Source organism: Nerophis ophidion, linkage group LG09 (assembly GCF_033978795.1).
Source record: "Nerophis ophidion isolate RoL-2023_Sa linkage group LG09, RoL_Noph_v1.0, whole genome shotgun sequence".
Classification (NCBI taxonomy): domain Eukaryota; kingdom Metazoa; phylum Chordata; class Actinopteri; order Syngnathiformes; family Syngnathidae; genus Nerophis; species Nerophis ophidion.
The window spans coordinates 16512185-16537126 of record NC_084619.1 but is presented as its reverse complement, the minus strand read 5'-3'; the positions used below and the strand labels follow the sequence as shown (position 1 = coordinate 16537126).

The window sequence follows — 24942 nt, the reverse complement described above, 5'->3', positions numbered from 1 at the left end:
GCATTTTGTCCAAGAAGTATTTTGTAACCTACATGTTGTCTTGGTCACTGTCGCATCTCATGGACAAAACATAAATACACTTGCAGTGTGACAAAATGTGCAAATATTTGTTACACTCGTGCAAAGTAAAGATGTGCAATTTAAACATTTTTCTTTTGTAAAATTAATACTATTGTTTTAATAAAATTCTATTAGATTAGTACAGCCAAAGAGTGTTTTCATCATAAAGACACTAAAAGGACAAGCTGCTGCTTCAAAAGCTGCAATCTTACTTGGTTTGGCTTTCTCAACACAACTGAATAAACCCGAATTCAAGTGTGTATTTTTCCACCTGAAAAGAACACAACACTCGCGCTACAGCAAGGGTGTCAAACGTATGAAATCAGGCCGTTGGACAGGTTTACTAAATACAAAAATGAGCTTAAATGTTTGGGTTAAAAGAAACTGCTGTTCTAAATGTGTCCACTGGATGCCGCAATAGCAATTCTTTGTGACGGGCAGAGCTATGTCCCGTGATAAGATAGCGGCAACATTTCCGTGTTTGGACACTACTTACTTATAGTGTTTATTAGTTATCGTATGTAAAATGTGCTTCGTTACAGTTATGCTTTGATTGTGTAAGATGTTGGTAATGTCATAGGTGACCTGGGACATACCCTGCGATGAGGTGGCGACTTGTCCAGGGTGTACACCGCCTACTGTCCGAATGCTGCTGAGATAGGCTCCAGCGACCCCAAAAGGGACAAGCGGTAAAAAATGGACGCATGGACCTGGGACATTTCTTCCAAAATAAATAGGCGCACATAAATATGCTGAAATTAAAAGGTATCTTCATGTGTGATTTATGAAATGAGTCTAAATTCAAGTTCAAATTCAAGTTTTGTTGTAGATGATGCTACATATGTACAGAATAAACCACATGACGTTAGTACATTAGTTGAGGAAAAATTTATAAATTACAGTATAGCTCGGTTGGTAGAGCGGCCGTGCCAGCAACTTGAGGGTTGTATGTTAGATACCCGCTTCCGCCATCCTAGTCGCTGCCGCTGTGTCCTTGGGCAAGACACTTTACCCACCTGCTCCTAGTGCCACCCACACTGGTTTAAATGTAAAAATTAGATACTGGGTTTCACTATGTGAAGCGCTTTGAGTCACTAAAGAAAAAGCGCTATATAAATATAATTCACTTCACACTTCACTACATGAATAACATCCTGTAATTGGATCTTGATATTATTACTCATTCCATCTTCTGATAGATTAAGAAATAACACCAATAGGAGCATTTTAAAACTCTGCCAGACTCAAAGCCAACTATTTGACTGATGAACATCATAACACCATGTATTCAGAAAGTAAAAACAATGACAACTGAAGGTAGAAAACTATTAACCGCAACATGAAAGTGTAAAAAAAACATTATGATTTGTACATTTTCAGAACGTGCTTGGTCTATTTTTAAACAAAGAAAACACTCTAAAGTTGTGTTTATTTGTAAGGTTCTCGTGTCATGATTTCACCATTTCGGCCTACATAGGAAAAGGTTTACCTCCATGTGGCCTCCTGTCTTAAATGAGGTTGACACTCCTGCTCTATAGTATCAGATGTTTATGTTATTCTTTGTAAGGCCACCAGGGGGTGCTACTGCTTAATCAATACTATAACGTTGAGTGTAGGAAATGAGTCAGGAATTGAAGTAGCTTTTAAATCAGGGGTCGGGAACCTTTTTGGTTGAGAGAGCCATTAAGCCAAATATTTCAAAATGTATTTCCGTGAGAGCCGTATAATATTTTTTAAACACTGAATACAACTAAATGCGTGCATTTTTAAGTATGACCTGTCATTTCTTTGTGATCATGTTCTGTTTTGTTTTTGACTCCATTAGTTCCTGTTTTTGCGCACCCTGGTTTGTTTTTGTTTCCATGACTAGCAATCAGTTCACCTGTTTTCACGACTCGCACACCTGATTTACTTGAACTCATGTACCTGATGTTAATCACCACATCACCATTTAAGCCTGCAGTTGCCAGGCAGTCAGCCTGGCGACATAACCTTCTACTCACCCTCTATCACCTCCTACGCACCTATGTTATCCATGCCAATTCTCCATGCTCTTTCTCGGTCCAAGTAAGTTTTTCATGCCATAGTTTGTAGGTTTTATTTTATGTTCATAGTTCTCCCATTGTGCGAGTTTTAGTTTTCATAGCCAAGTTTTTAACCTCCACTGAGAGCGCCTTTTGTTTATACCCTTTGTTTTTGTAATATTTTTGAGGTTAAGATTAAAGATGTCATTACCCTCACGCCATGTCCGTTCCAATCGCTTTGCACCACGGGAAAACAAACCACACCATAGTCCAGGTCTTGACAAGAACAACATTTTTAGAGTATAATAAGTCTCTTATTCTTTTTAATAACATTGTTATTTTAAATTTGACCAATAATAAATATATTACTTCTTACTATTGGACAGGTGCGATAGAAAAAGGATGGTTGGATTAAAACGCATGAGAATGTTTTATAATTTGAACGTTATTTTTAACACTGCGAGTACCATCGTAATTATTAATTACTTATCGTGTGAAGCAATGTCAGTTAAGATTTTATCTGAGAGCCAGATGTAGTCATCAAAAGAGCCACAGGTTCCCTACCCCTGTTTTAAGTCCTTACCTCAACTCAACAATAAAATAAAATAAATTATTTTATATTTAAAATTCAACTGTCATAATTTTAGCCTAAATATTGTGTAAAGCATGAAAAATAAACAAAATAATATAGCTAAGACAAAATAGCACAAATAAGTAAAGAACCTTTGCTATAACAACTATCAATCAATCAATCAATGTTTACTTATATAGCCCTAAATCACTAGTGTCTCAAAGGGCTGCACAAACCACTACGACATCCTCGGTAGGCCCACATAAGGGCAAGGAAAACTCACACCCAGTGGGACATCGGTGACAATGATGACTATGAGAACCTTGGAGAGGAGGGAAGCAATGGATGTTGAGCGGGTCTAACATGATACTGTGAAAGTTCAATCCATAATGGATCCAACACAGTCGCGAGAGTCCAGTCCTAAGCGGATCCAACACAGCAGCGAGAGTCCCGTTCACAGCGGAGCCAGCAGGAAACCATCCCAAGCGGAGGCGGATCAGCAGCGCAGAGATGTCCCCAGCCGACACACAGGCGAGCAGTACATGGCCACCGGATCGGACCGGACCCCCTCCACAAGGGAGAGTGGGACATAGAAGAAAAAGAAAAGAAACGGCAGATCAACTGGTCTAAAAAGGGAGTCTATTTAAAGGCTAGAGTATACAAATGAGTTTTAAGGTGAGACTTAAATGCTTCTACTGAGGTGGCATCTCGAACTGTTACCGGGAGGGCATTCCAGAGTACTGGAGCCCGAACGGAAAACGCTCTATAGCCCGCAGACTTTTTTTGGGCTTTGGGAATCACTAATAAGCCGGAGTCCTTTTAACGCAGATTTCTTGCCGGGACATATGGTACAATACAATCGGCAAGATAGGCTGGAGCTAGACCGTGTAGTATTTTATACGTAAGTAGTAAAACCTTAAAGTCACATCTTAAGTGCACAGGAAGCCAGTGCAGGTGAGCCAGTACAGGCGTAATGTGATCAAACTTTCTTGTTCTTGTCAAAAGTCTAGCAGCCGCATTTTGTACCAACTGTAATCTTTTAATGCTAGACATGGGGAGACCCGGAAATAATACGTTACAGTAATCGAGGCGAGACGTAACAAACGCATGGATAATGATCTCAGCGTAACTACTTCACAAATGAGCCTCATTTGAAAAGAGAGCAGCACAGCACTTTTCAAACATTTATTGTGTTAAAAAGTGTGCATGGGGTTCACAAATAAATGTGTTAAAAAGCACAAAAAAATGTCAACTACAGCCTTGTGTGTGCACTGAAGGCCTCCGATGTCAGGTTGTAGCAGCCCACAGATGTGCAACACAACAGTTAGATCCATAGGAACATCAGGAATACCCCAAAAACACAGCAAAAATAATTTGATCAAAAGTCTTTCTTTACGTCACTGTCCACCATGGATCCATCTTCTACACGACGTATCCTGTTCAGGATCAGCTGGAGCCTATCCCAGGTGATTTTTATAAGGGTCAGTCTATCCTGTCTGACACACCAAACAAGCATTACAGATTACAGCCAATTTCAGGGTTCCATTACCTCAGTGGTGTGCTGACATGTTCAGAAGTCATAAAGTGAATGGATGGATGCGAAAAACAGGAAAGTTGTCAATTACTAAGTACATAATATTTTTGTAGTTTATAATGGTTCCTCACCAGCGAATATACTGGATAAGGCCACAAAAATGATGTTGCGAGCCACACCACCTTAAATGCGGTGGTGGGCAACGATAATAAAAATATAGTTTAATTTGTAATTGTTTAGTTTGTAATTGGGCTTCACGGTGGCAGAGGGGTTAGTACGTCTGCCTCACAATACGAAGGTCCTGCAGTCCTGGGTTCAAATCCAGGCTCAGGATCTTTCTGTGTGGAGTTTGCATGTTCTCCCCGTGAATGTGTGGGCTTCCTCCCACTTCCAAAGACATGCACCTGGGGATAGGTTGATTGGCAACACTAAATTGGCCCTAGTGTGTGAATGTTGTCTGTCTATCTGTGTTGGCCCTGCGATGAGGTGGCGACTTGTCCAGGGTGTACCCCGCCTTCCCCCCCATTGTAGCTGAGATAGGCGCCAGCGACCCCAAAAGGGAATAAGCGGTAGAAAATGGATGGATGGATTGTAATTGTTATGTTGAACAACTCTTATGGTACATAATACACAGCTGATAAATATATATCTTTAAAATGCCTGGTGGGACACATGGTGGTTGTCTACTGCAGTGGTTCTCAAATGGGGGTACGCGTACCCCTGGGGGTACTTGAAGGTATGCAAAGGGGTACGTGAGATTTTTTTTTAAATATTCTAAAAATAGCGACAATTCAAAAATCCTTTATAAACATACTTATTGAATTATACTTCAACAAAGTATGTATGTAAGATCATAAACTTTGGGTGAAAAAATACAACAATGCAATATTCAGTGTTGACAGCTAGATTTTTTTGTGGACATGTTCCATAAATGTTGATGTTAAAGATTTCTTTTTTTGTGAAGAAATGTTTAGAATTAAGTTCATGAATCCAGACGGATCTCTATTACAATCCCCAAAGAGGGCACTTTAAGTTGATGATTACTTCTATGTGTAGAAATCGTTATTTATAATTGAATCACTTTTCACTTTTTTAACAAGTTTTTAGTTATTGTTATAGCTTTTTTTCCAAATAGTTCAAGAAAGACCACTAAAAATGAGCAATATTTTGCACTGTTACACAATTTAATAAATCAGAAACTGATGACATAGTGCTGTATTTTACTTCTTTAGCTCTTTTTTTTTTTTCAACCAAAAATGCTTTGCTCTAATTAGGGGGTACTTGAATTAAAAACATTTTCACAGGGGGTTACATCACTGAAAAAAGGTTGAGAACCCCTGGTCTACTGCAATGTCTTAAGTAATGGGGGGGGGCGTGTATCAAGGCCTCAAAATTGCTATCCATATGTAAAATGGGAAAACTGGTGGTTCGCATGTAAGGAGATTGATAGAGTAGCCTTTGTTATTTTATATTGTTTATATACAAGGGGTGTCAAACTCATTATAGATGGGGGCCATATGGAGAAAAATCTACTTCCAAGTGGACCGGACTGGTAAAATCACAGCATGATAACTTAAAAATAAAGACAACTTCAGATTGTTGTATTTGTTTAAAAATAGAACAAACACCATCCATTTTCTACCTCTTGTCCCTTCTGGGGTCGCTGGCGCCTATCTCAGCTGCATTCGGGCGGAAGTCGGGGTACACCCTGGACAAGTCGCCACCTCATCGCAGGGCCAACACAGATAGACAACATTCACACACTAAGGCCAATTTAGTGTTGCCAATCAACCTATCCCCAGGTGCATGTCTACAAACACATTCTGAAAATTTACAAATCATAATGTTAGGGTTTTTTTTTACACTGATTTATTTGTCGTTATTTATATTTTCTGAATAAATTATGTGATTATGTTCATCAGTCAACTCATTGCTGTGCATTTTCAATCAAGATTAAATAAATTATATCAAAATCAAATTACAGTATTTTATTAGTTTGATCATTTTCCTCGACTGATGTACTTACATCTTGTGGTTCATTTTGTACTTACTCAGCATCATCTACAAAGATTGACATCTAGTGGACACTTTTAGAACAGCTGTTTATTTCACTCAAAAATTCAGGTCAAGTTTTATACTTTATCCGTGGGCCGGCTAAAACCTGTATGTTTGACACCCCTCTTATATTATGTAAAGTGTCCTTGGGTTTTTTTTGAAAGGCGTTTATAAATTAAATGTATTATTATTATAAACAAATAGGTTAATATAAGAAATGTTTTTAAAAACAAAAAATTGTATAATTACATATTAAAGGCCTACTGAAACCCACTACTACCCACCAAGCAGTCTGATAGTTTATATATCAATGATGAAATATTAACATTGCAACACATGTCTATACGGCCGGTTTAGTTAAGTAAATTGCAATTTTAAATTTCCCGGGAGTTTCTTGTTGCTAACACCTCAGAATGATGACGTGTACGCGTGACGTCATGGACTGTTAGGAAATATTAGCGCTGTGCACACACACAGCTAAAAGTCGTTTGCTTAAACTGCATAATTAAGACAGTATTTTGGACATCTGTGTTGCTGAATCTTTTGCAATTTGTTCATTTAATAATGGAGAAGTCAAAGTAGAAAGATGGAATTAAGAAGCTTTAGCCTTTAGCCACACAAACACACGGTGATTCCTTGTTTAAAATTCCCGGAGGTGAACCTTTCCTATGGATCAGAGTGGTCAAGCGAACATGGATCCAGACCAAATGTCAACCAGCAGTTTTCAGTGAGAAAATTGTGGTAAAAAGTCGGCACTTACCGGGGATCAGCTGAGTTTGTGCCGTCCACACAGCTGCCGTCGACTTCCATCAGACACTGGCCTCAAGACACCCGTGGAAAAAACCCTCCGACTATCAGGTACTATTAAACTCACTAAAACACGAGCAACACAATAGAAAGATAAGGGATTTCCCAGAATTATCCTAGTAAATGTGTCTAAAAAAGTCTGAATATGTCCTAATGCAATCGCGGTTTTTTTTTGACTTGATTTTATTTTTTTCTAGTCCGTCGCTATCAATATCCTCAAACACAAATCTTTCATCCTCGCTCAAATTAATGGGGAAATTGTCGTTGTCCCGGTTCGAATAGCTGTTTTCGTTGGAGGCTCCCATTAAAAACAATGTGAGGATGTGAGGAGCCCTCAACGGGTGACATCATCGTCTGCGACTTCCGGTAAAGGCAGGGCTTTTCTGTTAGCGACCAAAAGTTGCAAAATCTTTCGTTGATGTTCTCTACTAAATATATTTTCAGCAAAAATATGGCAATATCGCAAAATGATCAAGTATGACACATAGAATGGACCTGCTATCCCCGTTTAAATAAGAAAATCTAATTTCAGTAGGCCTTTAAAATTGTATTAAATAAAATTCAAATAAATCCATTAAGGGAACCACTTGGCATTCCCAGAGAGAACAAACTCAAGCACAAGAACCCCGCAACCTTCTTGCTGCAGAACACAACAGATCCCAAGTGAAAGTTCAGACTGAGGGGGCGGGGATCTGCTGCAGTGAGGCGCTGTCAAAGTCCTGCAGCGTGTCGTTACGGGTGTGGTAGTGCATGGCGACGTAGGACTTGGCAAAGGCGAACGTCTGTGAGCTGGCAGGCTGGAGGCTGGTGGGCGAGCTGGGCCCCGCCGACGGACTGCTGTTGTAAATGCTGTAGTACGGCTCGATGCGGGTGTTGATGGGCGTGGACGTGCTGGCGGGGCGGGGCCTGCGCCCACCTCTAGGGCTGGCGGCGCAATCCCTGGACTGACTCGGCCCGCAAGCCTGGTCCACCAGTCTCTTCTGGGCCTTGGGCGAGAGCACGTAGGCCGAGTTGGTCTCGTGGTGCGAGGATTTATTCCGGTTGACCTCCAGGCTGCCCTTGCCCATGGCGTGCAGGCGAGTCTTTTGCTTGCAGCACAGCAGGCCCAGCGCCGCCCAGTGCACGCAGCACAGGACGCGGCGCCGCAGGCCGGCGCTGTTGCGCGAGTACACGAAAGGGTTGATGCCCGATTTGAGGAAGATGAGCACGAAGCTGCACAGTTCGAACTGGTGGTGCGCGAAGCTGCTCTCGGGCGACAGGACGTCCCGCGCCAAGCACGCCCCCATCGGGAGGCAGCACAGCAGGACGGAGAACACGATGACGACACAGGTGACCACGGCTTTGGAGTCTTTGGCGGTGGCCAAGTTGACCGTAGACAGCAGCTGACAACACGTGGCTCCCTGCGCAGCCCCCGGAACCAGGGGTTGGTTGGGGTAAGAGTGCGTCTTTACGTTCTGGAGCTTCCGGTACAACGGGGGGCCTTGAGAGCCGCACTGCACCCCCTCCAGGCCGGTGGCGACCAGAGGCGGCGTGCACCTGGCAGCCACCGTGATGACGGGACACTTCCTCACTTGGACGTTCTTCCTCAGGGTCTGCGCGATCATCAGATAAGACACGGTCACCACGGCGACACAAAAGGCGAAGTCAGCGAGGTAGGCGTACAGAACCAGCCGGGCCCGGCCCCCTCCGAGACCGAAGTGGGGCAGGCAGGGGCCGTCCCTGCGCGGGTACGCCCGCATGGTGAGGAGGGCGGCCATCGTGAAGCTGGACGTCCACAGGAGGGCGGTGAGCGCCAGCGTGCACGGGAAGGAGGCGGTGCGGTTGGGCTGCTGGCCCAGCACCATCCGCAGGCGGTGCAGGGCGATGACCGCCACTGTCTCCAACGACATGATGATGAAGCCGGAGCTGGTCAGGTGGAAGGCGAAACAGAAGCTCTTGGACACGCCGTCGCCGCCGCCCGCGTCCAGGTAGAGCACCAGCGCGAACATGGGCGCCGTCACGCAGCAAATAAACAAATCGCAGAAAGACAGATTGAGGATCATGAAGTCGAAGTTGGTGCGGAACTTGCGGAAGGCCGGGTCGAAAAAGGAGAGGAACACCACCAGGTTGCCGTAGGAACCCAGGAAGAAGATGAAGACGAGGAGGAGGGAGCAGAAGGTCAACGTGGTCGTGTGGACGAGCGCCCATGTCGGGGGGCCGTGTGACGCCTGGGTGCCGTTCAAGTTCACCTGCTTGGGCACATCCGTCAGGTCTGATGGCGTCACCGTGCTGTTCATCATCATATCATTATTAATAATGACAACAATGAAATGTCAAAGAGTCACATAATATTCCTCTGGAAAGAACCGCCAACATGATGACAGCCTCCATCATTGGTGCCTCCTACAAATAAAATCACAGTTTATACATCGAACAATAAAACAACACACGTGTGAGAAGAGAGGAATCATTTGAGCAAAAACTATAAAATCCCAACGAATCTTACCTTCTTTAGTTGATCCTGTCATTTATTTCAGCCCATATTTCTATTTTAAAGCATTCTCGCGGTACGTGAACGCACCGCAGCTTCGAGGCGAAAAATATCCACTTAGGCTCCATTAAGACAACATAAAACGCACCATCGCCTTCATCCTCGCTGTTTCTAACGCATTCGCAGCGCAGACTCGCGTCGGCTCATTTATTTGTCTTGTATTTTCCATCCTTTCGTTTTCTTCTTCTTAGTCGATGTATCCATTCTTTTTTTTTTTTTTACCCAGAATACAACCGGACCTGCGCGGTTTGAAAAAAGAAAAAAAAAACGAGCATGAAGTCACAGCCGACGTATGCGAGCAATGAGCATCAAGTACTGCGTTCAACTTGTGCATACAATTATTGTTCTGGTTTATCAATGTATTTGTGTTATTATACACGGTCAGTGTGCATATTTAAGTCACCTTCATCCCATTGTGTTTGGCTATTACCGTTTTTTAAAAGGAGATATTGAACGTCACACTCCAGCAAAATGGTTACCCCATTAAGTATATCGTTATTTCGCTCATTTTAGTCTAAACGTACCACATTATGTACCCCATACAATAGTATTTATTAGAAGTGTATGAATTACAGACTTATTATTATTTTATCAGTATTTTTTTCCACACGGGGTAGGAAGCTTAATTCACAAAAATAATATTCAGTCTAAGCTTGGGCCCCTGGAGAGTGGGTCCAGACTGAAGCCAAGGGAAGAAAAAACCTCATAGCCATAGCACACATAAACTTGTGTAAGAGGGAAGCATCGAAGGACATTAAAAGAGAAGAGCTGTTTCGGCCAGCCACTTCTACACACAGCCACAAAAGTCAAACTAAAAACAAAACAAAAACATATGCATCATCTGAGGTGGAGGGAGCATGGCCAGAGACAGGAGCAGACCCAACAAAGCAACCAAGAAAGCAGACTCCACCCTAGGCCGCCCACCAACTCTCGGCCACTGTCCAGTCCGCATGGATGCGTTAAAGGGGGCCGAGGTGTCCCATACCTGATCGTTTGGCCAAGATTCTGTGAAGCTTGTCCGTCCCGGTACTCAGCGCCAGCTCCGCAGCCCTGTCTCTTCATCCGCATCTCCTCCAGTCTCTACAAACGGACTGGGGTATGGCAGAGACCCAGCAGCTGGTCTCCATGGCCAAGAGGCTCCCGGGAGGCAGATCCAGAAGCCCACAAAAACGCACCGCAGAGGTCACGAAGGTGCCAACCCTTGTCACACAGTCCCAAAGGGTCCCCAACCAAAAGGCAAAAAAAAACCCCACATAAAAACAAGAGTGGGCCCTGCGATGAGGTGGCAACTTGTCCAGGGTGTACACCGCCTTCCGCCAGAATGCAGCTGAGATATGTTCTAGCACTCCCCGCAACCCCAAAAGGGACAAACAGTAGGAAATGGATGGAAAACAAGAGGGAAACATCAGGAACACAGAGCTCCTGCCAACAGCGGAAATTATTTTTCATCATTTTTATCAATATTTAAGACATTTGTTTGTAATAAACAATTTATTGATACATAATATACAACAGGTAAACAGTACGTACAACTACAAAAAAAAAAAAAAAAAACACTGCAAGTTTTTTGGCACTACACTATACAAACGTGAGGTACTAAATGCTTCAATGTTTGGACTCTTTCCAAGTCTTCGAGGAACAGAGAAAAAAACAGAAAGTTCTAAGAGAGTTAATGTTATGGATGGTAAAAAGAAGTTAGACATAGTTTTGCACTGGGAAACCTTAGAAAAAAATGTGCTGGGGTCATCACAAAAACATCACAGCACCGCATCGGGGGGAGCGCACCCTCTCCCAATAGGCTCTAATGCTTGAAAAAAAAACAAAAGAAACTGAAAACCCGAAGAAACACCTTCTAGGAAAATAAAATGCAGCATTTTAAGAACTTACAAATAAATAAATATGTGTATGCATATTTGCTATCGCATGATACATACACACGCCAACGATGCATATAATCACATCTAGCTCAAACAGCCACACAAACAGTGTTATTACAGTCTAAACCTTGGGCAGCCTGCATGTCCTCCATTGGGACTTTGTGTTGGCTCAGAGTTGATTCTTGGGATACAATCCTGAGAAATGTGTCCGACACCGCACGCGTCATCAAGCGTCCCAACGCGCACGCAAACAACTGTACAGAAATGTTACACGCTGCAGGGCGTCCATCCCTGCCATGAGTGATCCTTAAATATTAAGTATAGAGGAAATGTAAATGGGCTACATACTATACATCCAATACACAACATTTCAAGCAATGCTTGTGTGCCACTTCCTGGCCAGGGTGGGCTGATGTTTGGGAAAGGCAGCCCCCACCTTCATGCAGGCCGGCATACCGCTGGTGTGGTCTGAAAGAAAGGAAGCAAAATGTGATGGCAGAAAGTATTGTCACTTGAATCAGTGTTTTTCAACCACTGTGCCGCGGCACACTAGTGTGCTGTGAGATACAGTCTGGTGTGCCGTGGGAGATTAAAAATATTTTTTTCAAACCAGTAATTATAGTCGGCAAATTATGTGTTGTTGTTGAGTGTCGGTGCTGTGTAGCGCTCGGCAGAGTAACCATGTAAAACTTTTCAAGCTGTAGTGCACCACAGGGGCTAGTGACAGTGTTTTTTGTTTTTTTTCTAATCCTTCGCTATCAATATCATCATCCACAAATCTTTCATCCTCGCTCAAATTAATGGGGAAATTGTCGTTTTCTCGGTCCGAATAGCTCTTGCTGCTGGAGGCTCCCATTGAAAACAATGTGAGGACGTGAGGAGCCCTCACCCTTGTGACGTCATCATCTGTGACTTCCGGTAAAGGCGAGGCTTTTTTATCAACACCGAAAGTTGCAAACTTCATTGTCGATGTTCTCTACTAAATCCTTTCAGCAAAAATATGGAAATATCGCAAAATGATCAAGTATAACACATAGAATGGACCTGCTATCCCCGTTTAAATAAGAAAATCTCATTTCAGTAGGCCTTTAAGTACTGTATAGCGCTTTATATTGTCTTCAAATTGTACAAACTTTTACTAAATGATGTACTTTTGTCAAAGCTGAAACCCATTATTGATGTTTACATTGTCTTTTTATGGAGAAATTTTCTTAAGTATAAAAACTTTTCTATTAACAAACCAATTACGTTAGTAAATTGAGGTTTCACTTGGCTATACAAGCTGTACACTGACTACTGTTAACTACAATTTATATTGTATTGTCCATTGAGAAGGTGTATTGTAATACAAATGGTTGCAAGTGAAATGCTTTACCAGGTTTTAGGCATAGTAACAGGGGGACACCAGCAGGTCGGTGAGCACCAGCAGCTGGTCATCTGTGAACTGCTGCTTATGCTGCTGCCAGTTGTCATGGTGCGTCCTGCGGAAGTTGGACAGGGTTTTCTTCACAGTCATCTGGAGGACCACAAACACACATTCAGGTTACGTTTTACTTTCCCATGGTGAAAAAATGTATTCTAGTAAGACATACTTCAATAGGTTGAGTGTCATTAAGGTGGGCGCTCAGGTCCATTAGCAGCTGGGGCATCCAGGTGGGCACGTCGTATGGGCTGGAAAGGATGCAAGCACTTAGCCCAAGAACACCAGCGTGGCGCCGCACCAGGTCTGTGACAACAGCAAAAAAATGAGGTGAAAGGGAAGTATGGATACATTTTTTAGAGGTCAAACTGGCGCCTCACCTGCAGAAGGTACGGTGTCCCCTATTGTGACAATGCCCCTCTTCCTCTTTTTAGGAAGGCAAGTCTTGCACAGAGCCTCAAAGTGAGTCTGCATGGGGGCATCCATGTGCAGGAAATTGCACTGGAGGAAGCCGCTGAGTGTGGTGGCGGCCATTTCTCTTACCTGCAGAGGAAGTCAAAAACATTACTGGCTAGTGCACTTGCACAGTCTAATGGCATTAATTCCTCTTTTCCCTTTGACAAACATAGAAACAACAAGATGGATATAGCATCTGCTTGAAAATGAGGGTGGTGTTATGGAGTCAGGAACAGTCATCTCCAAAGAAAAGGCCTCCACATCAAAATGATTCTTTGCTTTAGTGCAGTGTTTCTTAACCATAAGGGCGGGGCCCATTGTTGGCCCACCAAAATATCTGTTTCTCAGCTGTGGCCCGCAGTGGCACTCATTTGTATTACACTTTTCCACCACTTGAGGCAGTAATGAAAATCTTAACTAAACAGAAGATATCTAGTGCTAAGGACATAGAGAAGTTACTTCAGTGCAAAAATGATGACTGAATTATAACTTGTTTTTGACATTATGACTTGTGAAACTGTATTTTCATTTCATTTTATTGACAGTTTATTTAAGACCATCCATCCATCCGTTTCTACCGCTTATTCCCTTTGGGGTCGCAGGGAGCGATGGTGCCTATCTCAGCTACAGTTGGGCGGAAGGCGATGTACACCCTGGACAAGTCGTCACCTCATCACAGGTCCTATTTAAGAACCATTGATTATTTATTTAGTTTATTTTAGCACAACATCCATCCATCCATTTCCTACCGCTCGTCCCTTTCGTGGGCCCAGGGGGATGCTGGAGCCTATCTCAGCTACATTCGGGCGGTAGGCGAGTACACCCTGGACAAGTCGCCACCTCATCGCAGGGCCAACACAGATAGACAGACAACATTCACACTCACATTCACACACTAGGGCCAATTTAGTGTTGCAAATCAACCTATCCCCAGGTGCATGTCTTGGGAGGTTGGAGGAACCCAGGGGGAAACCACACAGTCAAGGGGAGAACATCCAAACTCCACACAGAAAGATCCTGAGCCCAGGATCAAACCCAGTACCTTTGACATATATGCATTTATTTTTGTCAGCTATTATTGAGTGCCTTGTTATGCAGTATATTTGATTATGGCTTATTTTATCTAATTAGCCTGACCTGAGCCTAAAGTTTATGTGTTCAATGAATAATATTCTTTGTGATTAACACATGCTTTCATATCAATTGACAAGGTGTATTCTGTTAAACTGTAGTTAAGTTAGATATAGTAGTTGAATCTGATTAAAATCAAAAATAAGATGACTAACCCAGTGTTATGATTTGAGTGGGCAACGGGTTCCTCTGTAATGGAAAAGTTGGGCCCCAAGGTCAAAAAGGTAAAGAACCCCTGCTTTGGTGCATGCAGTTAACATGGATGATAGGTGAGCTTTTAATCCATTATGTCTTTAAATGAAGCAGGTAGTCATGAAGGCCAAACAAAATCGACTACTTCTATCCATCCCCCACTCTTTTGTCTCAACCCCATCCCCTGCTTCCTCTTTCAATCTGAAAGTTATCTCCATGGCAACAGATTACCGCAGCCTGTGGTTTCCATAGCAACAGTTAGAGGACTAGAGGAAGGGTGAGGGGGGCTGGCGGTGAGAGTAGTGGAGTCAAGAGGTGAGTGCTGAATCACTAAAGGCCGTCAGCATAAACAGTCGCCTTTACAGTACAACGATGATGAAGCTGACGACTATTTATTCTGAACTAATTTTTGGTTTAGAACTAATGAATTATGTTGTTGTTTTTTACCTCCAACTGCTCGTCTTCCAGCAAACTTATGACCAGTGCTCGCACGTTGTCCACAGCTTTCTGGTCGCTCATGAAGGTGAACAGGTTGTAAAACACCATGATCTGGAGGTAGGTCAGCACTGTGTAGCGAGCGTGCCAGGAGCTGCTGCCTGCAATCTGCAACACACAACAGCGTCATCACATGTCGATTATGGACTAAGCATTGGACACACCAGAGGTACAAAACATGAATAAATTTAAAGACGCTTTTTTTTTTTTTCTTTTTTTTTTTTAGAAATGTGATAATCTTCGTAAGCAAAGGGGCCTGATTCATTACGATGGGTGCAATGTGCTGCATTGCTAGAGGTGGGGGACATAGTGGATTGCATAAATCGATTATTTATTTTTTGTAATTAAAGTAATGCAAACAGCTCTGAAATGTGGAACAAAGAAGTGCGGTAAACGTCATTTCCGGCACGCTATGTGAGCGGACACGTTGAACAGCATAAACAAGCATGGCTGCCCACAGTGAACCACCTCATCGAGAGAAACAATCAGATCCTGTGGAAACACTTAGGCTTTTACACTGTCAATGGCAGAAAATAACTGGACAAGACCCAAGATATTTGCATGTTGTACTGCAGTATGAACATTTTTTTCCGGCAACACAACAAACAAGAACCCGCCATCTGACATGATCCCACCTGGTGGAAGCTGGGGTATAGCAACAGGCAACTACAGTACAAGCTAACAGTACAGTTCAGCAAACCAGCAAGCAAGCAATTTGAAAGATGGCACCCTCATCTGAAAAGGTAAACAAAATAAAGGCCATTGCCACGTTTATTGCTAAAGATTTCCGTCCTTATTCCATCCTGATTTAGGGATTTAGAGCTTCACACAATGGAGGCCAAAAACCTGTTCTTATTTGTTTGTATTTAGGCAATAAAGCACTTTAAATGTGATTATTTGCCAAGTGTTTAGGCTGAAGTTAAGTACATTTTTTGTAAGGGCCACATATTTTGTAATTTGAAGAGGCACTACGACTGTATGTACAAAATTACATTTTGAAAAAGGATTGTTAATGCTGAGCTACTGATACCAATGTTTTAATTTGTCACTCAGGACAATTTACTGATGTTTGTGTTAGTATTTAAGCACCAAAGCACATTTTGAACTGCTGGTTTTGCAGTTCATGTTTTTCTAAATGCAGTATTTCTGTGCTCTATTATTTTAGGGCACTTATGTCCCAGTTTTGCACAAATTTCCATTAATCTAATAAACGTAAAGAAAATTACTTCAACTGTTTCTTGCTAAAACTAAACTGTTTTTTTAAAGGTGCTAGTGATGAATGCTTATTTAGTGAAACAAAAATAAATGTAAATCTGCATCAATATACTTAAAGATGCATCAATAATTGATTTTTAATACAATTGTAGCTCTTGAATTGCCCATAGATTCCCACCTCTATGCTTTGCCACAACATATTGTCTAGTACAGTGGCACCTCAACTTAATAGTGTTTTGAGACAAGAGCTTTCTCTCGGCTAATTGTTATGCTTTAAGTTACAAGAAATACATTTAGTTCAGAGCACTCTCACCATTGGTTAGCAATGCAAATACCACAATAAACCTTTAAGAAGCCCCCAAAACCATGTTTACACTTGCTAGCATTAGCTTATAGCTAGATAAAGATCTCTGTTTTCCAACCATGGTAAGAAAGACATTTGAGTGTGAAGGATAGCGCTGGGAAGAAGTGAATGACATTCATTGAATTAAAGAAAAAAGATCTATAAAAATATGACCGGACATGTAACTAACTTGGCAAAGCAATTTAAGCGCATGATAGCTAGTCTGCACAATACTGAGGCAGAATAAGCCTGACACCAGCCAAGAATGTTAAAATAATATTTAAAAGGCAGCTATTCATCTACGAAAGTATGGAAAAGCTGTGTTTGATGGAGAAGCAGCTCAAAAGATACAGTTGAAGTCCGCTCTCCCTGGTAAATGTTATTAAATAAATAAATAAATGGGTTGTACTTGTATAGCGCTTTTCTACCTTCAAGGTACTCAAAGCGCTTTGACACTACTTCCACCTTTACCCATTCACACACACATTCACACACTGATGGAGGGAGCTGCCATGCAAGGCGCCAACCAGCACCCATCAGGAGCAAGGGTGAAGTGTCTTGCTCAGGACACAACGGACGTGACGAGGGTGGTACTAGGTGGGATTTGAACCAGGGACACTCGGGTTGCGCAAGGCCACTCTCCCACTGCGCCACGCCGTGGGCAAATTACATTACATTACTTCATAAAACTATTGTGGTTGTTTGTACTACAATTTTTTTTGTTTTTCAAACAATATTTATGGATAATAAAATTGTAAGGTTTTGGGCGAAGGCAAACACCACTTAAATTGAATTCCATTCATTTCAATGGGAGACGATCAGAGATACAAGTATTTTGCGTTAAGAGGGCCAACATGAAACCAATTCAGGTCACAAGTTGAGGTACTCTTGTACTGTATTTCCTCTACTTGGGACTGTGGTGCTTACAGAAACCCTTCTTCAATTAATTCATAATTTATACACTGCTTACACAAAAATAAATGCCGCACCTCATAAAAAGCAGCTAGTGGCACAGTGTATCCGAAATATATCTTTACTACCGGTGTATTCCAGTTTTCACAAGGTGGTACACTTTTGGCACACTACACCCTAACTCATTTGTTGACTTTCCACCACAGGTGTGTTTGCAAGATGCTGAGGCATGGTCATAGCTCGGTTGTATCATGTCAATGCCCAGTAACTATCCTCAAGCAGGCTTTATTTTTTAGACAAAAGAACCCATAAGAACTAGGTTGAAGAAAAAAACAAAAAAACACTAATTCATCAAATTTACAAAAAGGAAATCCCTCACAGTCGTGTGCAAAACTGAATGGCAGAGCACTCATGTGTCTATCCTATGGGACAATGTGGAAATGTACATAATAATTACTTCTGCCACAAAATACACTGCAGCATGTATACCAATAATTAAAGGACACGAAAATAACCAGCTAATGTGAGTGGGTTAAACAGTTCATTCCACTGTAACATGGAAGTAGTAATTCTCTGTTTAACAAACATCATCAGCATGTCTACTTCTATTCTTACACAATCACTACACAGGTTAAGGACCTCCTCTCAAAATAATGTCTGCTACTCTCTGCACTTTAGTGATTGAAGGTGGTCCTATCATGCAAAACCAACTTTTCTTACCTATTGGTGTCTGTTTTTGAGCATTTGGGATCCCTGTAAGTTCCGAAAATTTGAAATCAACTATGGAAGTATGGCAGAGGTATTTATAAAACAATCATGGCTACTTCCAAACTTGTTCCAAATGGGCTGTTTGGAATAAAATACTTTAGTGACGTATCGTGCCGTAGTTAAGTCAGCGGATATCTCAATAAACGGTAAAGGTTTACCCGAAAAGCTTTGCGCCAAGTCTGCAATTTTTATTCAGGTATAGTCCAAAGAGTTCCTTATTTTTTCCAATCCTTTTGTTTTGGTCACGCTGGCTCGTACATGCACATGCATGCTAAAATCCTCCGTAGTTTCCAATTCAATAAAAAGTAGCCTGTGTTTCTAACTTGTATCTGTCAGTAAACACTGATTGAAGCACTAATATTATAATATGGCTGACAGGGAGAAGATGCTGTCGAAGCAGGCTTGGTCTGGAGGAGGGTTTCGGCACGTAAATAAGACTGTCCACAAAGCAGCTTAATGGTCTGTAAAACATAATCTATGCAAAAACCCTACAATTACATGTCACATTGACCAGAAACACGTGTTTCAAATGTAGGAAAACTATTTTATATAACCTCTGTAACTTTAACCTAATTGGCCACCGTTTCAGGAAACACTGTAATTCCACTGGAAACTTTAATGTTTTCTTCTTATTAATCTCTTGAGTCAGTGAAGTCATTTTATCACAGAAGGCTTACCTGCTGCAGGCCATCAAGGACCATGGGGATTTGCTCTGTGTATAGGAGTCCCTGAGACATGAGGGACAGGCAGATCTTTGCATCCCGCTTAAGCTCATCATAACTGTCGTCATTCTCAACTGGAGCAATCTGCAATCGCATAATGACATCAGAATATGTAAGCTTGAGTTATTTTAAGCCAATGTGTGAGCAGCTGAAGAGGCGGGGCTTAAAGGTGCTACCTTGAAGAGCAGGGGCAGTAAGCGCAGCTGCTCGGGTACGGCCGTGGAGAAGGAGCGCCCAGCACTTGCAATCAGCCACTTTAACACTGCAAACATGTTAAGGGTGTGGGGTGTTGATAAATGTTTACGGTATTAAAAGGGCCATTAAATATTAACACACCTGTTTTGAGCAGTTTGATGGCTTGAGTCCTTTCATCCTGCTCTCCCACCTCATTTTCCTCAATCACGTGGTTCTGGATCTCCTCGTCACCCTCGGTCAGGGGCTTCAGTTGTAACAGAATTCTCTCAGTGAAGTCTGAGATGCGAGGCGAGGTGGTTGGCTGAGTGTAAGGCAGGTTAACATCTATCATGAAGATGTAGGTCAGCACGCTGAAGGGGTATAGAAACAAAGATGCAGGTTTGACAACTCGTTTAAGGTCAAATGCAAGATTTTTTTCACTTCAATAACTTTGTCCCTGTTTATTACGGATGGAAAGAACACCCTACCTTCCAATTCGCTCTCTCACATTCTTGTAGACTTGCGTTAATTTAGGCTCCAAGTACTGCAACAATCTGTGGAGAAGCTCCGGCACACGCCACTCCTGCTGAGCGAGGCCTCCCTGCAGAACATATAGGCGGCTAAAAAATCAAGAGGAAACCAAATTAATAAACTGATTATTATCGTAAACATTACAAATAGAGGCATACAACTAAAGACAAGCTCTCTGTACTGACCACGCATCGACAAACGAGCCCCCTTCTCCATTGACCGGAGACTCCATCAACAACTCAAATAGCCAGTGGAGCTTGCGAGGGTCTCTACTCTCCTGTAGATGGGACAAAAAAGGTTAAAAAGAGTCCGCTGAATAAATGGACAAGATGAACGATGAGAAGGAAGGCTTGTTTACACAGGCTGTGGCGATGCAGGTGCCCCAGTCTGCATATGTTTCCACTGTGATGTTGGACAAGGCGGTACGAAGGAGTGGACACAACATTTTCCAGAGGCTATCAACCTGTAAATCAAACATTGAAGATACATTCAAAACAATGTTTAGCCTAAATAAAGGGGTTCCCACTCTTTCCCCAAAAATATTTTCCAAGACATTAAAGCGGCTAAAGAACCTTAAAGAGGATGTGCGCTTTTTTTGGAATTTAGCCTATCATTTACAATTCTTATATATCTAGGTGTTATTTTTTTCATACATTCTAACTCGTAAATAAACACTAGCAAGAGTCAGCTAACAATGGAGGTAATGGGCTTTGATCTATTTTGCCAATAAAGCGCTCAAAAAACACCCAAAACCCATTAACAGTGGATATACATGCTGTAAGTATGTTCTGTATGTAATGCAGTATCAGGCAAAGTCATAATAACATGTAAAATGTATATATTTGGTAATTTTAAGCATTACATTAATTTCACATACGCATTATAATGTTCTCTATTTACTTCAGCAAAATACAACTAATACTAGTTATAGTAGACTACATGAGAGACAATAACAACTAATTTGGGACAAATTATGATCTAGTATATATATATATATATATATATATATATATATATATATATATATATATATATATATATATATATATATATATATATATATATATATGTGTGGGAAAGTAGTCTTGTGATTTTTTGGAGATGAAGTAGTCCTGTGATTTTTTTCCCACACATCCATATATTGCGCTCTACCACGGTATGAAGCACTATTCTCTGGATAATCTAATTAAGACATATATATATATATTTTTTTTTTTTGGGAGCCTAAATATACAAAGGATGACCTACAAGTTTAAGAAGATGAGTGATAAGCACATACCGCTCTAATGATAAACTAAGCATTATGTAGTTTTATTGGTAAGTGCCAAACAAGAAATACTAACTACAAAAACAATAAACCTATCACTTACTGAACAATGTCTGCTCTCAGTGTGATACTAATTGATGGCATGTTTATATGTCCCCATTTAGATGGAGAATTAATCATAATCCACAAGTGGGCTGTGTAAAAAAAAAAGTAGGCACAATCTAGCGTCTTTTCACGTCTCTCTCGCGCTCCCCAGGTCTAAGTTGAAAGTCAAAGTTGATTGGTTTATGGCCACAACCAAAAGCGAGATGCATGATTTATAATCCAGAATTACATTTCACCAACTCAGAGGCAAAGCAGTAGCTGACTGGCTCAGTATGTCAATAGCTGCATAAGCTAGATACCTAAGTATCAATTATCACTTTTGCTAATGCTTGGTTAATATGCAGGTCACGACATGTAAATTGAGTATTGTTGGCCGTTTTTAGATGTTTTTTAGAGTGCTTTATAGACGGAGTAGTGTACTCCCATTGGCTGCAATGTTAGCCACCTCGTACTTGCCGTATATTACAAATTACAATGCATTAAAAAAACAGACTAATGTGTTCTTGTCTTCCAAAGGGATTGCGAATGATAGGCAAAATTCCTAAAATAATGTTTATGTGTACTACATTTCTCAAATCTGACCTAAACCTTGCTTGATATGATTTCAAAATCAACTGTTTATGTGAACACTAAATACATTGATACGTATAGGTGTGACAAGGATTTAATCAGAATAACCATACAAACACATACTTTAAAGAAATATAAATTTCTCCACTCAAGATGATCTCCTGCTGGCCCCACTATGGACTGGACACTCACACTATTATGCTGATCCACTATGGACTGGACTCTCACACTATTATGCTAGATCCACTCGACGTCCATTGCACGGGTCACATCCAAGGTTTCTCATTGTAGCCAATTGGGTTGAGTTCTTTTCTTGCTCTGATGTGGGATCTGAGCCGAGGATGTCATTGTGGCTTGTGCAGCCCTTTGCGACACGTGATTTAAGGCTATAAAAATAAACTTTGATTGATTGATTGACTTTTACCTAATAATACCGTGTTGTCTGCACGCCCTCAGCTCATTCGCTCCTTGTGCTCCACACATTATATTTTCCTTCACGCTGTCTGTTTATGCAATTTTTAAAATCATTATTTTCATGAATTAATTTTCATAACTTTTTGTTTACAACCTTTCGACTATAAAAGGAGTTCAAAGTTCCCGAGTTCTCTGAACGTTTCTAACAGAAAAGTTGTGTCGGCAACTGACAAATTATACCTCCCTCCCGCCATATTTGCTGCTGGATGATAACCATCCGTCTATCTCAAAAGGAGGAAACGCGTCACGCTGTTGGAGCAAATTTTACCACAACCACAAAGACAGGATCTCAATGTGTACATTGTCGCGATTCTGAGTAATGGTCGACCTAAAAGGCATGTTTTCAATGAAAAATTGGTCAGTTTTTTTTCACGAAACTCTACATAAGTATGTGTGCTTAGGAAAAGCCAACCTTAGTGTAGCTCCAGTGCTTAGAGCCTCTGATCAGGCCAGATATGATCTCTGCAACACAACGCTGTTTGCTCTCGTGAGTGTCCGCTACGAGGCGCTCCATGTGTGGTTGCAGCAGAGGCAAAAAGGTGTCGCTGAAATTACGGAACAAACCCTGGGAAGAAAAAATAAGTAGCTTTCATAATCTTTTTATAATTGAAAGCAACTTTGGGAAGATCAAGTCACCTTGAACAAACAGAATCTGCGTGTACTAAACTTGTCTTTGCCCTTCCGTTCCTCCAGAGAGAGAAACTCGATGAACTGATTGACGAATACTGGGTCAGAGAAATGGTCATAGATGATCTGCTCGCGCTTTAATGAGGAGAAAAAAGCAGAAAGTCTATTATTTTAAAAATGCATCTGTATTTGTTGGCCTATTGTCGGAATGCACAAACCTCTGTCATTTCATCTCTGACCAGATTCAATTTGGGCTGTTCGTCCTCAGGAGCATAAATCATCAGTTTCCTAGTAAGTAGTTTGATAAGATACAGCTAAATACAACTTAATTATAGACAGCTAAGTAAAGGAAATGAAGGAAAGGTGGAGCATTCTTAAACATGAACCTTGGCCAACTGTAGTAACCCCAGTGAGTCTTTTCCACAAAAACACAGCACTCCCAGTCTTGCTGTGTCCGTGGCAGGCTGCTACTGTTGTACTGCAACCACTTGTTATCTGGTCGATCTCCAGCCGCGATACCACTTGTCTCCTCAACTGCAACTTATTACGACAAAGAAAACATTGTTTACAATGAATTGTAAAGCTGTATTTGTAATTCCAACAAAAAATAAATAAAAATCAAACCTTTGTTCCTTTTAAAAATCTCAGATGGGCTAATTGGAACTTTTTTATGAGGCCTCTTTATCTGTTTCATGATCCCTGCCACAGCAGATATTGCCACCTATTGGAATGGTTAAAAACAACAACTCTTCACCCATGTATGGTTTTGCCAAAATTTAAGTGTGGCTTTAAGATGAGGACCCACTCACCTTACGGACATAGAGCGAGTCATGGTTGAGGGTTTTGATGAAGAACAAAACAGCGGCTGGAGGGAGTTGGTGGTCATCTCTCAGGAGGAGTGACAAGAAGCCAATAGCAACATGCTCAAATTTCCAAGGCCTGAAGCGTAAAAACAAAGTGTTGTAACAATTACGCCAAACTGCAATGAGGTAAATATCAAATCAACTTACGAGTTCCTGTTCCCGAGAGAGTCCAGCAGATCACAAATCAGCTGCTGGTACTTCCTAAAACATGCAAATGAGCAATTGGTTGTTACATCTGTAACATTAACTATACAGACATGGTTAAATGTTTTGGTTGTCTCATGAAAACCCTGCATATTCACTTTTTAGATTCTCCTGCATGACCTGTTAAAAGTATGCACCAATCAACCAAAGAAAACATGTTTTAGACATTGTTTTTATTGTAAGTATAGGGGTGTCAACATGTGACGTCACATAAACCGGATGTGCAACTCTCTTTTTGGATTTATCAATAGTAAACACATGATAAACATATTCAAACATTTAAATAACAATGAAGTAATTAACAGCATTTAATAACAAATGCGTGTCCATAAGTGAGCTGTCAGAACTGTCCTTCAAGGCACGTACTTCCGCTTAGCGATAACAAACGTGCTGAAGAGAAAAGCCAATCACACTTAGCGTCATCTAATTTTAATGACACACAGTATCAACTTTAGATTATGAACAACATTTTCTGACAGTAGTTGTCTGAGTGATGTTGCAGCAGTTTTTTTTTTCTTTTAAAGGGTTCTATACAGTTTTCATCAGACTTAAAAAAACAGCTTAACTTACTCTATAGATTCCAAATTTTTAAGTTGCTGTCTCTTTACACCCTCAGCTGTTTCTTCCTCTGAAGGAACAGGTTCTTTAGGAACGGGATTTCCAGTGACCATAAGTTGTTTGGCGACATCACAGCTCTCTACTGGGATCTGCAGGACAGAAAATTAATTGGTAGCAATGAGGTTTCTGTTGTTTCTTGCTCGGCAAATCACAAATCAACTATTTGATTCTAGTGTTTTTTTTACAGAGAAGTCGATGCCAATGGTCTCATACTGCCGGTGGATTTTGTCAGCAAGGTCGTCAAAGAGCCGCACAATGGAGGGTTTCTCCAAGGACATAGCTGAACTGAGGCCAGATCGAACAATAGCAGGCCACGTCAGGGCAATGCACTCCCAGTCATGCAAATTGGCCAGGCACATGCCACTGTGATTTCCCAGTAGACAATACAAGGCACCCT

General features: G+C 41.4%; 2 protein-coding genes across 3 annotated transcripts in view; both read right to left on the bottom strand.

Moving 5' to 3' along the window:
- Positions 1–3827: 3827 nt before the first annotated feature.
- On the bottom strand, positions 3828–9843 carry gpr75 (G protein-coupled receptor 75). Its single transcript, XM_061910430.1, has 2 exons — positions 9537–9843; positions 3828–9433 (listed from the first exon to the last, which is right to left on the bottom strand). Exon 2 carries the CDS (start codon positions 9331–9333, stop codon positions 7723–7725), a length of 1611 nt encoding a protein of 536 aa, XP_061766414.1. The 5' UTR covers positions 9334–9433; positions 9537–9843; the 3' UTR covers positions 3828–7722.
- A 1423-nt stretch (positions 9844–11266) lies between these two features.
- psme4a (proteasome activator subunit 4a) overlaps positions 11267–24942 on the bottom strand; it is a 40649-nt gene continuing 26973 nt past the window's right edge. For both annotated transcript variants that reach the window (XM_061910428.1, XM_061910429.1), the window contains 20 exons: positions 24731–24940; positions 24498–24634; positions 23871–23924; positions 23670–23799; positions 23485–23581; positions 23247–23400; positions 23079–23148; positions 22870–22995; positions 22646–22798; positions 20176–20280; positions 20003–20094; positions 19775–19906; positions 19449–19657; positions 19289–19374; positions 19068–19196; positions 15105–15260; positions 13259–13421; positions 13051–13184; positions 12834–12974; positions 11267–11926 (listed from right to left, as the gene is read on the bottom strand). In XM_061910428.1, the coding sequence (XP_061766412.1) occupies positions 12840–12974; positions 13051–13184; positions 13259–13421; positions 15105–15260; positions 19068–19196; positions 19289–19374; positions 19449–19657; positions 19775–19906; positions 20003–20094; positions 20176–20280; positions 22646–22798; positions 22870–22995; positions 23079–23148; positions 23247–23400; positions 23485–23581; positions 23670–23799; positions 23871–23924; positions 24498–24634; positions 24731–24940 (2472 nt within the window). In that variant the 3' untranslated portion in view covers positions 11267–11926; positions 12834–12839. The remainder of the gene's footprint in view (positions 11927–12833; positions 12975–13050; positions 13185–13258; positions 13422–15104; positions 15261–19067; positions 19197–19288; positions 19375–19448; positions 19658–19774; positions 19907–20002; positions 20095–20175; positions 20281–22645; positions 22799–22869; positions 22996–23078; positions 23149–23246; positions 23401–23484; positions 23582–23669; positions 23800–23870; positions 23925–24497; positions 24635–24730; positions 24941–24942) is intronic.